Below are 13,411 nucleotides of genomic sequence, written 5' to 3'. Positions count from 1 at the left end.
AGGAAGTTACCCTGCTGGGAACTTACATCAGTTAGAAAAAAAAAATGGTAGTTTTCCATGTTCTGCCGGCTTTTCTTTCCTCAGGAAAAAAAGTGGAATGAGAAATTGCTCTATGCCATAAACAATTAAATCAATCTGTTGTTCAAATATTTAAGAGATAGTAAAGTACAAGTGAAATAAGATTTGTAGGACAAAATCCTAAATTTGATTTAAAAAACCGAATGCAGTTAGAGTTGATCTGGTTTTGAGTGCCTTAATTCTGTACTTTAAGATTTAGTTAAATTTAAATGTAACCTATTTCTAAATAGTCTGGATAAATGATTCTGCTTTTCTTCCCGAATCACAATTTCATGCTGCTGTGTAACCTTAGTTTAAATTGCAACTAGACAGAGTCATTAGTGGTTTTTGCAATAACATGTATACTTTGAAAATTTCTAAAACTACTGTAAGGGTTTAGCATCCAGTGTTGTGCATATCTGAATCTCCTTATCTTACAAAGTACATCCAAGCCATTAACAGATGAGTATTCTGTAAAAATAGTGAGAAACGCACTACAGTTATTTTTTAATCTTCAATGCAGAAGTTAAATACTATAATTTTTTATTTTATATTATCTTCATTTTACTTTATGTTTTATGTACCCATTTATAGATCTTGGATGGGACATGAGAATATATTACTAGGAAAAGCCTAGATGGTTTTTAGATTCTTCCAGATAAGGTATCCATTACGGAAACTCAGGACTTACAAACTTGATTTAAAGTTGTTTTCAGGCCTGATCTTTCTACTTGGATTGCAGAATATTGTACATTAACTGAACTACGTGGGAGAGTTTAACCTTAAACTTCTTATTTGTTTGCTTAGAAATCAACGAATGTACAGTTAATCCCGATATCTGTGGAGCAGGACACTGTGTTAATTTGCCTGTGGGATACACTTGCATCTGCTACGAGGGGTACAGACTTAACGATCAGCAGACAAAGTGCTCTGGTATGAATGGACGCTTTCAAAAATCTGAAATAACTATGCTATGAAATGCTTGAAATGGAGAGTCTGGTCAGCAGAAATATGCTACAGTGCAGTCAGGAGTTGCTTCCTCCACTGAATGCTTCCAAACTACACAGAAACTGGTTTTTGTATGTCAAATAAAATTTGCCAGCTAGTCTCTGATAGAGCCTTTCAGCTGCTCAGAACTGAACGTGAATTTAATTAAATTGAATGAAAATGTTTCCCTTTATGAGATGAGAGAAAAACTGATTAGACAGACAACCTCTTCTTGGCTTTCTATCAGGTATCTAAAATTGTCAGACTGCCGGGGAGAAATACACTTCTGTTCAGAGAAAGAATGACCGAATTAGTGCCTGTTTCTCAGAATGATTGCCCAGCTACCAGCTCTGCAGCTGGACTAAATCAGTCATTTTGTTAGGTCTTTCCTTTCAACCTTCTGCTGAAAAGAGAACGTACATCGTAAATATCCCAGAAGCACATTAGGAGATCTGCACAGTGCGGTCTTCATCCCTTCAAAGCTAGTAAGTTCTGAAACAGAGGGCTCTGATGAACATGAGGCGGCGCTCAGACTGACTCTGTGTGCGCTGTTACAGATTTGGAAGCAGCTGTATCTGTATCTTTCCTTCATTCAGAGTATGCTGGTTCCTCTGTAACTTGGATCAGAAAGAGTTTATCATATCATGTTGCCAGATTATATCCTATCAGCTTTTCATGCTACCAAAAGTTCAGCAACTTCACACTCATATGCATGCTATCAGGTGCAACTACAGTATTAAAAAAAAATTTACACGCATACACAGCCAAATGGCAACTTAAAATCCTTCTATTTCATCCAAATTGTGTTAATGTTCCATGCTTGCAGCTTGTGCTCAACTTGCACTCGGTGCAGTGATTTGAATAGTAATCATGTGACATTCTTCAGGCCAATGCAATACTCTTAATAGTCTTAAGCCAATATGAGCATGTTTTTCCAACCAAAACTATGCAATGCATCTTTTTTTGCAGCTCTGAGGGAGAGGGGAACGTATACTTTTTCAAATAGTTAAAATAATTACAAGATCATTGTTTTCAAAACCATAGCATAGAATGCACAAAAAGAATCACAACTAAAATATGTTATTCTATAGTCTTATGGGTTTATTTCTTTTATAGATATTAATGAGTGTAATCAGGCACCCCATCTCTGTTCCCTTGGACGCTGTGAAAATACAGAAGGAAGTTTCCTATGTATTTGCCAAGCTGGATTCATGGCCAGTGAAGATGGAACTGACTGCGTTGGTAATTGCTGGTTTCCTTTATAGAAAATAAAAATATAAAAATGAACCCAGAAGCTTATCTAAAACCCCCCTAAGCCCCCTTTTCAGTTTTTTTCCTCAATGTCACTGGTACTGGACTGATGTCTGAAAATGTATTTCACTGTGTCTCACCAGGTATTGTGGTGAGGAAAATATTTGAGTAGCTCCTACTCATTTTCAAAATTACTGTTTGTTGAAAAGCAAGAATTCATTCAGTATCATGATTGTTTAGGAAAATTACCATTTAGTAAGAACACCTTCTGTGGTGGAAAAATACAAATATTCAAAACTTTCAATCACTAGCAGCTGCACAAACCGTATTTTTTAAATATAGCTGCAAACAGCCACAGACTTTGCAGAGCAGAACAAGCAGCCTGAATTGGCTGTGATCTTCCTCAGGTTAGCACTGCCTTGGGTGCAATATGCATGCAGTGACACGCATTGGGTTTGCAGCCACAGGGCTGCTCACTCTCTGTCTTCCTACAGTCTGGTTGTTTCTGCCTGTGATTACAAGCAGTGAGCTTAAGATGGAACTGCTCAGTAAGAACAGCTGTAGGGCTGTGGCTTGCAAACAGCTTGAAAATCCAAACTTCCTTATGGTCAATTAAAGCATAGTTTAGGGGAGATGCAAGAATTCAGTAATTTCTTAATGAAGGAAAGTTTCTCTTCTCTTTTTCATCTGCAGATTTTGATGAGTGTTCAAGACCTCATACTTGCGGGGAAGGCTTTTGTGTAAATACTGTTGGCTCATACAGATGTGAATATTGTGATAGTGGATACCAAATGAACAGGAGAGGTGAATGTGAAGGTAGGTTTGGACTCTTCGCCAGTAATTGTTCTCTTCATACAGTAACAGTTGCCAAACCAAATAACTGCAATAGGAAGAGCCATTTGTTTGCATTGACTGCTGTTTCTGATCTCAATGGAAAACTTCATATCTATTTCTTTATTTTTTAAGAAATCTGGCCATTAGATGGAAATATTAAAATAAGTGAACATAGGTATTTCATGTTTAACTTAATATTTTTCTACCTGGTATATTTCTTTTAATTACTTTCAGTCTCCATCTGTTATTTGAATTCAGATGGAATGTCTTGACACAGTGGTTTTATATCTATTTGTGTTCAGAATTCCCTTTCCCCATCCCACTCTGTACTTATTTCCATGGGTAATTTCTCCAGCTTAATTTTACTGGTGGGTTTCTCTCACAGCTACTTTCTTCATTTAATTTGCCTTCAGATCACTTAACTTACCCCTGTACCCCAGCTGAAAATGGCAGAATGTTCAAAAGGACATTGCTTGTTTTATCTATGGTATGTCCTGGATGATTAAGTGATCATTTATTCTTATCACAAAAACAATGTGAAATGTTAACCGCTCTTTCTCTTTGGAATGATTAACATTGCCCGCTCTTCAAGGGAGGCTTAGCAGCGTGGCTTGAGCTGCAAAGCGAGAATTCTCATCGGGTGCAGTCTTAAGCAAGAAACCTTTTTGAGTACTTTCCAATCTTTTCAGTTATTTGATGTCTGGAACTGCAATGCAATTCCTATTATTTAGATTTAAGATGCTGAAAAGGAGTTCCCCCCCCGAATCATCTCGGGACAGCTATTTTACCAGCTCTCACCATGGAATCTCTTAACTTCATTGTTAGTCCTTCCCTGCATACTTTACCAAGTTCCTGTTTCAAAAAAAAAAAAAAAAATTTCCTATATTGTAACAGGTAGCAAATGATAAGTTGACTTTTTTTTAATTTAGAAATATTTTATCTAGTAGGTATTTAATGTTGCAGGAGATCCTAGGACAACTGACCTTCAAAACTTGACATTATTTTTCAGTGTGATATTTTTGCCTTTTTTTCTTTTGTCTTTTTTCATTTTTAACTTAAATTGTGAACTAAAAACCACAAGCAGCCACTTCATTTTAACCAGAGTTGAGTTCATGCTTTAGACTAAGTTACTTAGGACAGAACAAAATTGCTAACATGCTACATTGCCTAGCAAATAAGCAACTTAAAGCTGCTGTGGATATATTTGCTGCTCTGAACATTGCTGAAAGATTCCTCTTTCTATTCAGACAATTTTTTTTGTTTGTTTAAATAAATGTTTCACTCCACTCTTACAACTTTTTCTAAATCCTCTCTGTCAATAGGGAATCTGTGATTAAAATAAATAGGCTATAAATCAGAATATCACAGTGCATCAAATTTCTTACTAGCTTGTATTTTAAGTAGTGTGGTGGTAGTCCTCTATCATTTAACTTAAAAATATGTAATTTCTGAAACCAAATTCTCTGTTGAAAGTTATTTAAGGTTGCTTAAGGGAAAAACCCTCCTACACTAAATCCATCAAACCAAGGAAATGACACATTCAGGGAATGATTACACCTACACTTACACTCACCCTACTGACAGATTCCAGATTCCACAAATTCCACTCCTTTCCGTCTCCTCCCCGCTTCAAAAACAAAGGCAAGAAGCCTCAAAGTTGCACACAGTTCACTTAGCCTTCCTCACCCCATCTTCATTCTGCCTTCAAGCTGCGTTCATGCAAGCTCTGTCGTGGGCCTAGCCCTGGAGTGCCTGTATGTTGTTGTTATAGCGTCTGTTGTTTATGTAGAATAGTGTTACAGGTGTAGCATTGAGCATATGTAGCATTGCATATGATTGAGTATTCCTGTAAAATCTTCTTGTTAAGAAGCAGTTGGACTTTGCGGCAGGTAGACTTTATTTTGACTGAAAATTTCTGTACCAAATACATCGTTCATGTTGTGTGTTTTGAGGGTAGCTACAGTCCAGGCAGTTCTGAGAACAGGTTTCATCAGAAGTGGATTTTTTTGTTCATTAAATAATTTTTAAAAAAAAGCCTCACAGCAGTTTCACTGAGAAGCATTTGCAGTCTGCATCGTAGTGGCTGAAGAGGCCTGTTGCTTTTTTTTTAATGAGAAAGTAGTCTCAGCTGAACAATGACGGCTCTATGAAATATAGTGATTTACCCACATCCCGTGAGTTGTTTGGAGATGGGCTGTTCAGTTCTCTGAAGGCTGGAGCATTGTCCAGGTTAAATTATAAGTGTTGGAGGCTACATTCCTTCCGTGAGCTTGTTCCCCAAACTAGGAATTAATTGCCTCCCTGCTATCTGTGCTGAAGTAGCAGTCCTTAGTTGCAGAAGACACAACTGCTAGGCTTGGGGCAGGGAAGGGACAGGAGTTTAGGAAGCTGGGTTTAGAGGTGACTTTGATTTCACTAGTTCTGTGCACTGCATGAAGCAAATATTTGGTAGGAAAGATTATAATTATTGTGTAATTAAACACCATATTACAAAATGATACTCAAGAATGGGAGCAGACTGGAAAGGGGCTGCCCACACAGTTTTAATTCCAGCATTCTCTGAACATTGGTCACTTCACAACAATGTGTCTTTGAATGTCATTTTTGTATCCGGTCTCTTTTAGATTGCATATATTGCATGTATTGTGGGTTTCTTTGGTGCAGGATAAGAAGTTCTTGGTAGATGCCCAGAGCCTGGATGTGAGATCCATGAGTTTTTCAGGGCCTATCTCTTGTTTTGTCATGGGTAGACTAGGACCTCTCCTGACGCAACAAGTCCTTCTATCACCCTAAACATTGCCAGCCTCTGTGACATGTGTTGCTTGTGCCTTCTTTCAGACGTAATTAACTCCCTACTCCCTGTAAACATCTTTGATATTCATACAATTAAATTTTTAGTCCACATAATACTTACATGCTGCATAACTCTAGGACACTGGAGAATACCAAATTCCTCTTTGCTTTGAGAAGCCAGAGCTACAATTTTATTGTTGTTGCAATGCACTTCCAAAGTCTCTTGAGACTGACTATAGGAAGAGCCTCAGGACACTTCAATATGGTAGAGGGGTGACACAAGCAAAGTTATTCTTACCTGTCTAAGCCAGAAATCTGATCTGCTGTATGTTATGGAGGGCCTACCAAAATTCACAGTGTAACAGAAAAATTCAGATTCAGTTACATATACTGTGATCTAATTTATTTTTCAGAAATGCCCCTTCATTGGTACAAATATGTGCAAACTTGCACCTTCCTGGGTCTCTAACAGATGAAGTGCACAACTCTTTAAATGTATTAGTATAATGTGAGCACAGTCAGTATAACCAGATTAGTTTATTTTTCAGTGTTTTATGGCTTTGACTGGTATTTCCTTTTATCTTCTCTTTTGAAGACATTGATGAATGCCTGACTCCAACTACTTGTCCAGATGCACAGTGCATTAATGCTCCTGGCTCTTACCAGTGCATTCCTTGCAGAGTGGGATTCAGAGGCTGGAATGGACAGTGCCATGGTATGTTCCGTACTCTTTGTGTCTCCAGTTATAGTTCTGGTTCCGAGATGTTGTATTTCCTGTGCCATCAATGTCACAACCTGATGACAGCACTGTGCCCTCGGTCCCCATTTCATTCAATAATAATTGGAAAGATGAGATTTTGGAAATTACTTTATGTTCTCAGACACAGTATATGTGAGGAAGTCATGTTTTACTGTAGATAAATGAACATTGAATCCAGACTACAAGCAATACAGTTATAATTACAAAACAAAAATCTTGAAATACAATGTATGGAAACTGAAAGGGATATATTCTCAGTGAAATGCTGGTAGGCCTTTGGAGGTATTAATGAATGGAAGAAACGTGAGAATGCTAACACATCAGTGTGACTGGCTGGCTTTTCAATAGGATATGGGAGTTTGCTCACAAAGCATACTAATAAAACTTCTGAATTATCTGTACTTCCAGCAAAACATTCAGAACATCTTAAAAGAGCTTGTCTTGCTGTAGGTTAGGTTTTTAGGACAGATTTCTAACATTATAGTTTTGTCAATTTGTTTTTAAATATTAGATTTATTTTTTTTTCCTAAATCAGTTTTGACTATTTATGATATAGGTAAGAAAGAGCAAATGAATCCATTGTGCAAAAAAGAAATAATGTTTTGCCATTTTGAGTGCCACTTCCTGGGCACTACCAGAAACTTAAATTTGACCTCATTTGTGGAGGATTTGCTGCCTGTTGTGAATCCTCCTGACCACTCTGTGTGTAATACATACCAATAATTTGTGATGGTTGGAGTAACCATGTTGTAAACGTAGGGCTATAATAACCTACATAGGAGGTGTTTGCATTATTTGCTGTAGGTCAGATTGGCAGTGGACTTCCATAGCTTATTTCCTAATCACTCCCAATTGCTGTGATTTGGTTCAGTTCACGAAGCAGTCCAAGAGCGCTGTTTTGGTTGAAACAGCACTGGACGATGGGCACTTACTGTGCTCCAGCCACAGATGGGCTCTTGATGTAGAGCAAGACTAGAGCCAGGTTGCAGTGAAGCTCCTGAAAAATGTATGGTGTAGCTGTCAGAGCCTTACCACCGATTTTGCTGTACAGATGACACCTTTTTCAACTACCCTATTTTCTAATGAAGGCATATTGTAGCAAATTATTTCTGTCTGAACATCTGCCTGTTACAATTTATCAGTATGCATAGCTGCATTATTTGGTCTTGTCATTTGATTTATTGTGGAGGAATGCATTTCTCAGGTAATTTCATGGATTTTAACAGAGTTATAACAAGCTATGGAAAGTTTACAGCAAACTGATGTCATTCACTTAGCACACGTTCATGTTCATCTTTGTTTTGCTCCTTCCCACCTGACTGGAATCTTGCTACCCTTGCAAAGGCTGTGGCACATGCACTCTGTTAAGAAAAGCTTTCTTCTTATTTAATTCTTCATTTGGAAAATGTAAAGTTGATTTAATTTTGCGTTCTTTCATGATATCAAGCTTGATTTCTATACCTATTTATAAAAATAGCCTGGCTGAAAATGCCATGGCATAATTTTCATTTGTTTCCTTCTTGCTAACCAGGTTAGTAGGAGTAGTAGGAGTAGAATGAGGAAAAAAAAAAAGTCACCGCTCTGCTCAGATTTATAAACAAAACTGCCATGTAAGGGATAAGTCTTGGTTCCAAGTTGCTTATGCTTTTTTTCCTCGTATTACTGCCTGTAGTTTCCCTTTTTCCTTTGTTTTATGAAATGTTCTAAGCCTAGACGTCTCACTCACATCATTAGTGATGTGATCGGTCTTCACTTTCTGTTTATGCTAGACTTACGTCATGTTGGAAATGAGCTATACACATTTTAGAAAATGTAATGCAGACAAAGTTTGTCTTAAATCTGTAGCTTTGCAATATGGTACAATTTAAATACCCTGGAAAGGAAAATATTTCCCAAGTTATCTGTGAAGGGTATTGAAGTCCATTGTTCCATGAATTTGTTTCTGCTGTTAGTTTAGGTCAGTTGCAGTTCTGCTACTTTTTCCCAGTGCTGTTTTCAGTAATTTTTTTTACCTCTGCTCATTCCTCTGCCTGTACTTGATGCCCTAGGAAGTATAGTGTAACAATTCTACGGCTCTTTGATGCTACTGATGTTGTTATCTTCCAGGATTTAAAGCCAGGAACATAGCTACTGTTGTTTAATAAAGGCAAGTCAATTGGTTCACTTCAGACTTGTGTAGAATAGATTTAACTGCAGCTTAGGTGGGAATGTCCAATGTGAGATCATGGAATCATAGAATAGTTAGGGTTGGAAGGGACCTTTAAAACTCTATCCTCCTGTTTGTGTCACCGATGAAGCTATTAAACAGTACTGGTCCCAGTACAGACCCCTGAAGGCCACCATTTGTCACCCATCTCCATCTGGACGTTGAGCCGTTGACCACTACCCTCTGGATATGACCATCCAACCAATTCCTCATCCGTCAAACAGTCCACCCATTAAATCTACCTCTCTCCAATTTAGAGAGAAGGATGTTGTGGGGGATCGTGTCAAAGGCCTTACAGAATTCCAGATAGATGACATCCATAGCTCTTCCAATGCATGCTGGAAGAAATTAAAAATGGGACCTGCACACCCTGCCACCTCATTGTCTTGAAATTGCCACTGTCCTAGGTCCCTCAGTGCATTTGTGTCATACAGGGACTATTTGAAATAATATTTTTTAAAAGTTTACTTGCAATCATGGGGTTTTTAATCTTTCTTTCTCCACGTTTGCACATTCAAATAAAGTGATACATCATGATATAGAATGACCATAAAGTAGTATATGAATCTAGAGCATGCTTCTGTGTATTGATGAATAAGTGGGATTTTAGGGTTTAGTGGTGGGATGGCAGGGTTAGGTTAAAGGTTGGACTCGATGATCTCAAAGGTCTTTTCCAACCAAAGTGATTCTATGATTCTAAGTGAAAAAAATTAGGTTGACAAAGCTTTCTAGACCACTTTATCCTTATGGTTATCACTGTGGTGGACTTTGCAGCTATGTTATTAACTAACAATATTCAGCTTGTACAGCATTAGGGAGCCCATCAGAAGATTTCAAAACTGATACAGAAATCAGCAGAGCTGACCCGTGTACCTCTAGCACTACTGTAGGAAGCATCAACAGAATGAGTTACAGCTCTGGACTTTGTCTCAGAAGATTTAAGTTCTGTTCTTGCCTTTTCTGCTGGCTTTATGCGAAAGTCTCTTGATCTTTGAGTCCCATCCACATACCAGAAATAATATTGCAGGCTTCGTTTTCAAGTGGCTACAAGATAAGTAGATGAAAATTAATCTACAAGAAGCGGATTTGTTATTCAGTTGAAAGTTCACATGCCTGAATGCTGAGTTAGGTTCTCTGTGTTCTAACAAATTCTTGAATTTGAGCATTGATCGTATACGTTGAGAGCAAAGGTTGTGTTTTGTTGAGCGAGCACATTTTGCAACAGTAGGGATCTGAGAACTTAGTCTTGCAGAAGGATGTAAGTAGTATCGCCTACTGAACTGCCGTAGCAGAGCACCTGTGGGTCTGTGCTGTCATCTCATGGGAGGATGCCACTTCGTGTTCTTGGCCAGGCTGCAACAGGGTGTCTTATTTACACAGTTAGAGGCTCAGGTGAGGAAACAAGAATTGTAGGTCATTTGAAATATGGACAATAATGGTGATTTCATTTGTGTCTGGGAAGAGATGGGCTTCGTCAAAGCCAGATCGTACAGGAGCTTGTGAAGAGCCAAGAATGATAAATATATATGAGGAAAATAATTACTGCAGATATTCACAATGGCTAATAAGAGCTATGATGATGATTTACAGATCTCTAATCTTTTTCCAGCTCTCCATGTGCTACAGCTGCCTAAACAGCTCAAGTGCTGCAAATAATCAGTAGTTGTACTCTTTTATGTTGACAGATTTTCTGTGCTTTTTGGTGGCAAAAGGCAGGATAATTGGGAGTAATATGATTTGGGGCACATAAAAGCAAATGAGGTGTAATTCTTCTTCTGCATCAGTGAAGCTAAAAAATACAGCTTTTTCCGTACAAACAGGGTCATCTGCTTGCTGTTAACTACATCCCCAAAATAAATAAAATTTGAAAGTGAACCCTTTATTTTTTTAAGTGAAAACCACTCCTAGGAAAAAGACAATATTGATCATTTTAGAATACTGAATTAATTCTGGCTGGGTTTATAATGAAAGATGTTAGTTATTTATTTATATGTTTGCTTTTTTCTTTGTCGATTTATACACGTTGCATTCAGAAGGAACTCTTGGAAATAATTCTTAAGTAGTAACATAGAAATTTCCATGTTGGCTAAAGAGAGTGGTCCATCTAGTTAATACCCTTCTTTTAGAGAACGATGACAGTAGGTGTCTATGGGATAGCTTATAGAAAAAAAAAGTTTCTTTCAAGTCCTTCTGTAAATAAAGGAAGAGAGATTTGTCTTCTGAAACTTTTGTTATAAAAGCATAATTCAGTGGAGTTCTTTGTTGCCTATATAGAGTAGCCTTGCAAAGGGACCTGCGTGAAGTACGGAACTCCCCTTGGAAGTCCTCAGGTGTCAGCTAAGTCCTTTAGAACCTGACTCCTTTAAGTCTGTTTGAAAAATGTCATCTGTGAAGGTCTCAGGTGTACGTGTTTCATGTAGAGTCTTTAGTTATGCACTAGAGAACTCCTCTAAATCTTGTACATTAATCGACCTAGCTTTAAAAAACAGTGAAAACTCAATAGCAGAAAATGTGCTTGAGGTGTCTTCTAGCTTCTGAGAGGACCTGCCTGTTCCCTCGCACCTGTAGATAAGCTCCAAGTAAATGAGCAGAGGCAGCAGGTTGGGGGATTCTGACCAGAGCACATGTCTTAAAAATGGTTTCAGAGAGAAGAGCTTCTAACACAGCCTTGCCAGCATGAGCTGTGACTGCTTTTCTGGACTGTTCCTTGCAATAGGGGAAGGATCAGTGATAATGGTTACAAGGTATTGGCAGCTGCTAGTGCTTTTATCGCAGGTACGTATCCTAACAGTAAATGCATGTAATGCAAGAATGAATGTGCCAGCACTTGCTGACCTCTCCTCTATACTAAAGCTGCACTGGTTTAAGCTACTGTGGGAAAATGACGGGCAAAATAATCTTATTCAGATAAGGATGATGTGGACACAATTAGTTCATAGTGCAACCCCTGCTTAAAAAGAAGAAAAGCAAAAGGAAGAAAAAGCTTTGTTAGCCTAAACTGCAGTGCTTGCAGTACTGGGATGAAAGCATTGCTTTAGTCATGCAGGGTCTGAGTATAGCTGAGTGTTTGAGCACAAGGCAGCTCAAGTTCAAATCTTTTTTTCCGATCAGAATTGCTGCAGAATAGTCAAGGTCAAAATGTACAGGAAAACTGATTTTATAACCATGCTTATGGCAGAATTTGAATAAATTCCCAGGCTCAGCTGAAGGATGGTTGTACCCAAGTTAATGGTACACTTATGCTTTCTTTGTATTCACAGATATAGATGAATGTCAGTATGGCAATCTCTGTACAAATGGACGTTGTGAAAATATGGAGGGGTCTTTCAGATGTATTTGTGGCCAAGGTTTCAAACTCTCTGCATCAGAGGATCAGTGTGAAGGTAGGAAAGAACATGATTAAAATTCATAAGGGTTCACTTACCCTTTAGATAATATATTTCATCTAATAATGTTCCTTTTATGGAGAAACAACAAATGTGCAACATTGAAGCTAAATAACCAAAAATGTACGAATATGTATTTCCACTTTCTGGCTTCCATGCTCACATCGTAGATTTTGACATTTGTTATAAAGCCAATCAATAACGTGTAGTAATATTTATATTACTAAATAGGAATTTCTGCAAAATGCTTGGCATTTCTGTCATTTTGGAGGTTTGGGAACAGAGACTTTCGCTGCCGTAATTGCCTTTCTATCTTATCTTTTTTTTTTTTTTTTTTTTTTCTTTCATGTGGGTGAGTAGAATCAAAAAATCCAGGCTGCACCCTCTTGGAACCCAGCAGTGTCAGTTAACACTGAGCTGATGCCTGCACTGGTGTCACTGCATTTCAAGTAATACATTTAGGAGAGAGAGAGTTTGGTGTCATATTTCTAGGAACGGCACCTGTACCTCCGAAGCGTCAGGTTCTACATTTCTTCCACATCTCAAATTCCCACCAGGACTGCTCCAGTGGAATAAAATTAGCTCTGAAGTCAGAGCAGAGGGGTCTGAGAGAGAACCTAGAGTGTGTACAGGAGGTATGAATACCCCTCTCCTTAGGGAGATGGGACTTCTTGAAACCTCTCCCCAAAGGTGAACATCTGGGAGAATGTCTCTAAGCTGTGGCAGCACGCAGAAACCCGAACATTTCTTGTCAGACATTGCTTTTTCATCTTCTCCCTTCCCTAAGTGTCTGTGTATAGCACCAAACACTTTCAGACTTCTGAGTGCTAAAAATAATATAGTAAAACTAAATGATCGTTCATGTAAATTTGTCAGGAAGTTTGAAACAAAACATCAGTGTAAGTTAAGTGTCTTGAGTGAGTTAAATGCTGTCCAGGACACACAGCAGACTGGTCTTGGGGAAAGTATGTAGACAAAGTTTGACTGCTTCCTCTCAGCCTTTCATGGAAAAGGGCCCTTGCCAAGCCGAGCTGGCATGTACAGACTGTTCTTCTTAAAGTGCACCCTTCTAAAGTAAGGACCCGTACACGTGCCCAGATGCTTCATGCAGCCCCACAGATTTCGGTGATCCTTAAA

General features: G+C 38.3%; 1 protein-coding gene across 1 annotated transcript in view; it reads left to right on the top strand.

Moving 5' to 3' along the window:
- The window catches only part of LTBP1 (latent transforming growth factor beta binding protein 1), a 184,834-nt gene that overhangs the window by 118,683 nt on the left and 52,740 nt on the right, over positions 1-13,411 (top strand). Inside the window, exons 14-18 of the mRNA XM_009636439.2 lie at positions 865-990; positions 2,161-2,286; positions 2,989-3,111; positions 6,518-6,637; positions 12,149-12,271. Coding sequence (XP_009634734.1) covers positions 865-990; positions 2,161-2,286; positions 2,989-3,111; positions 6,518-6,637; positions 12,149-12,271 — 618 coding nt within the window. The remainder of the gene's footprint in view (positions 1-864; positions 991-2,160; positions 2,287-2,988; positions 3,112-6,517; positions 6,638-12,148; positions 12,272-13,411) is intronic.

The sequence above is a fragment of the Egretta garzetta genome, unplaced genomic scaffold, assembly GCF_000687185.1.
Source record: "Egretta garzetta isolate BGI_Z169 unplaced genomic scaffold, ASM68718v1 scaffold54, whole genome shotgun sequence".
NCBI lineage: Eukaryota > Metazoa > Chordata > Aves > Pelecaniformes > Ardeidae > Egretta > Egretta garzetta.
The sequence above is the reverse complement of the archived record's forward strand: the minus strand, read 5'-3'. Positions and strand labels throughout refer to the sequence as shown.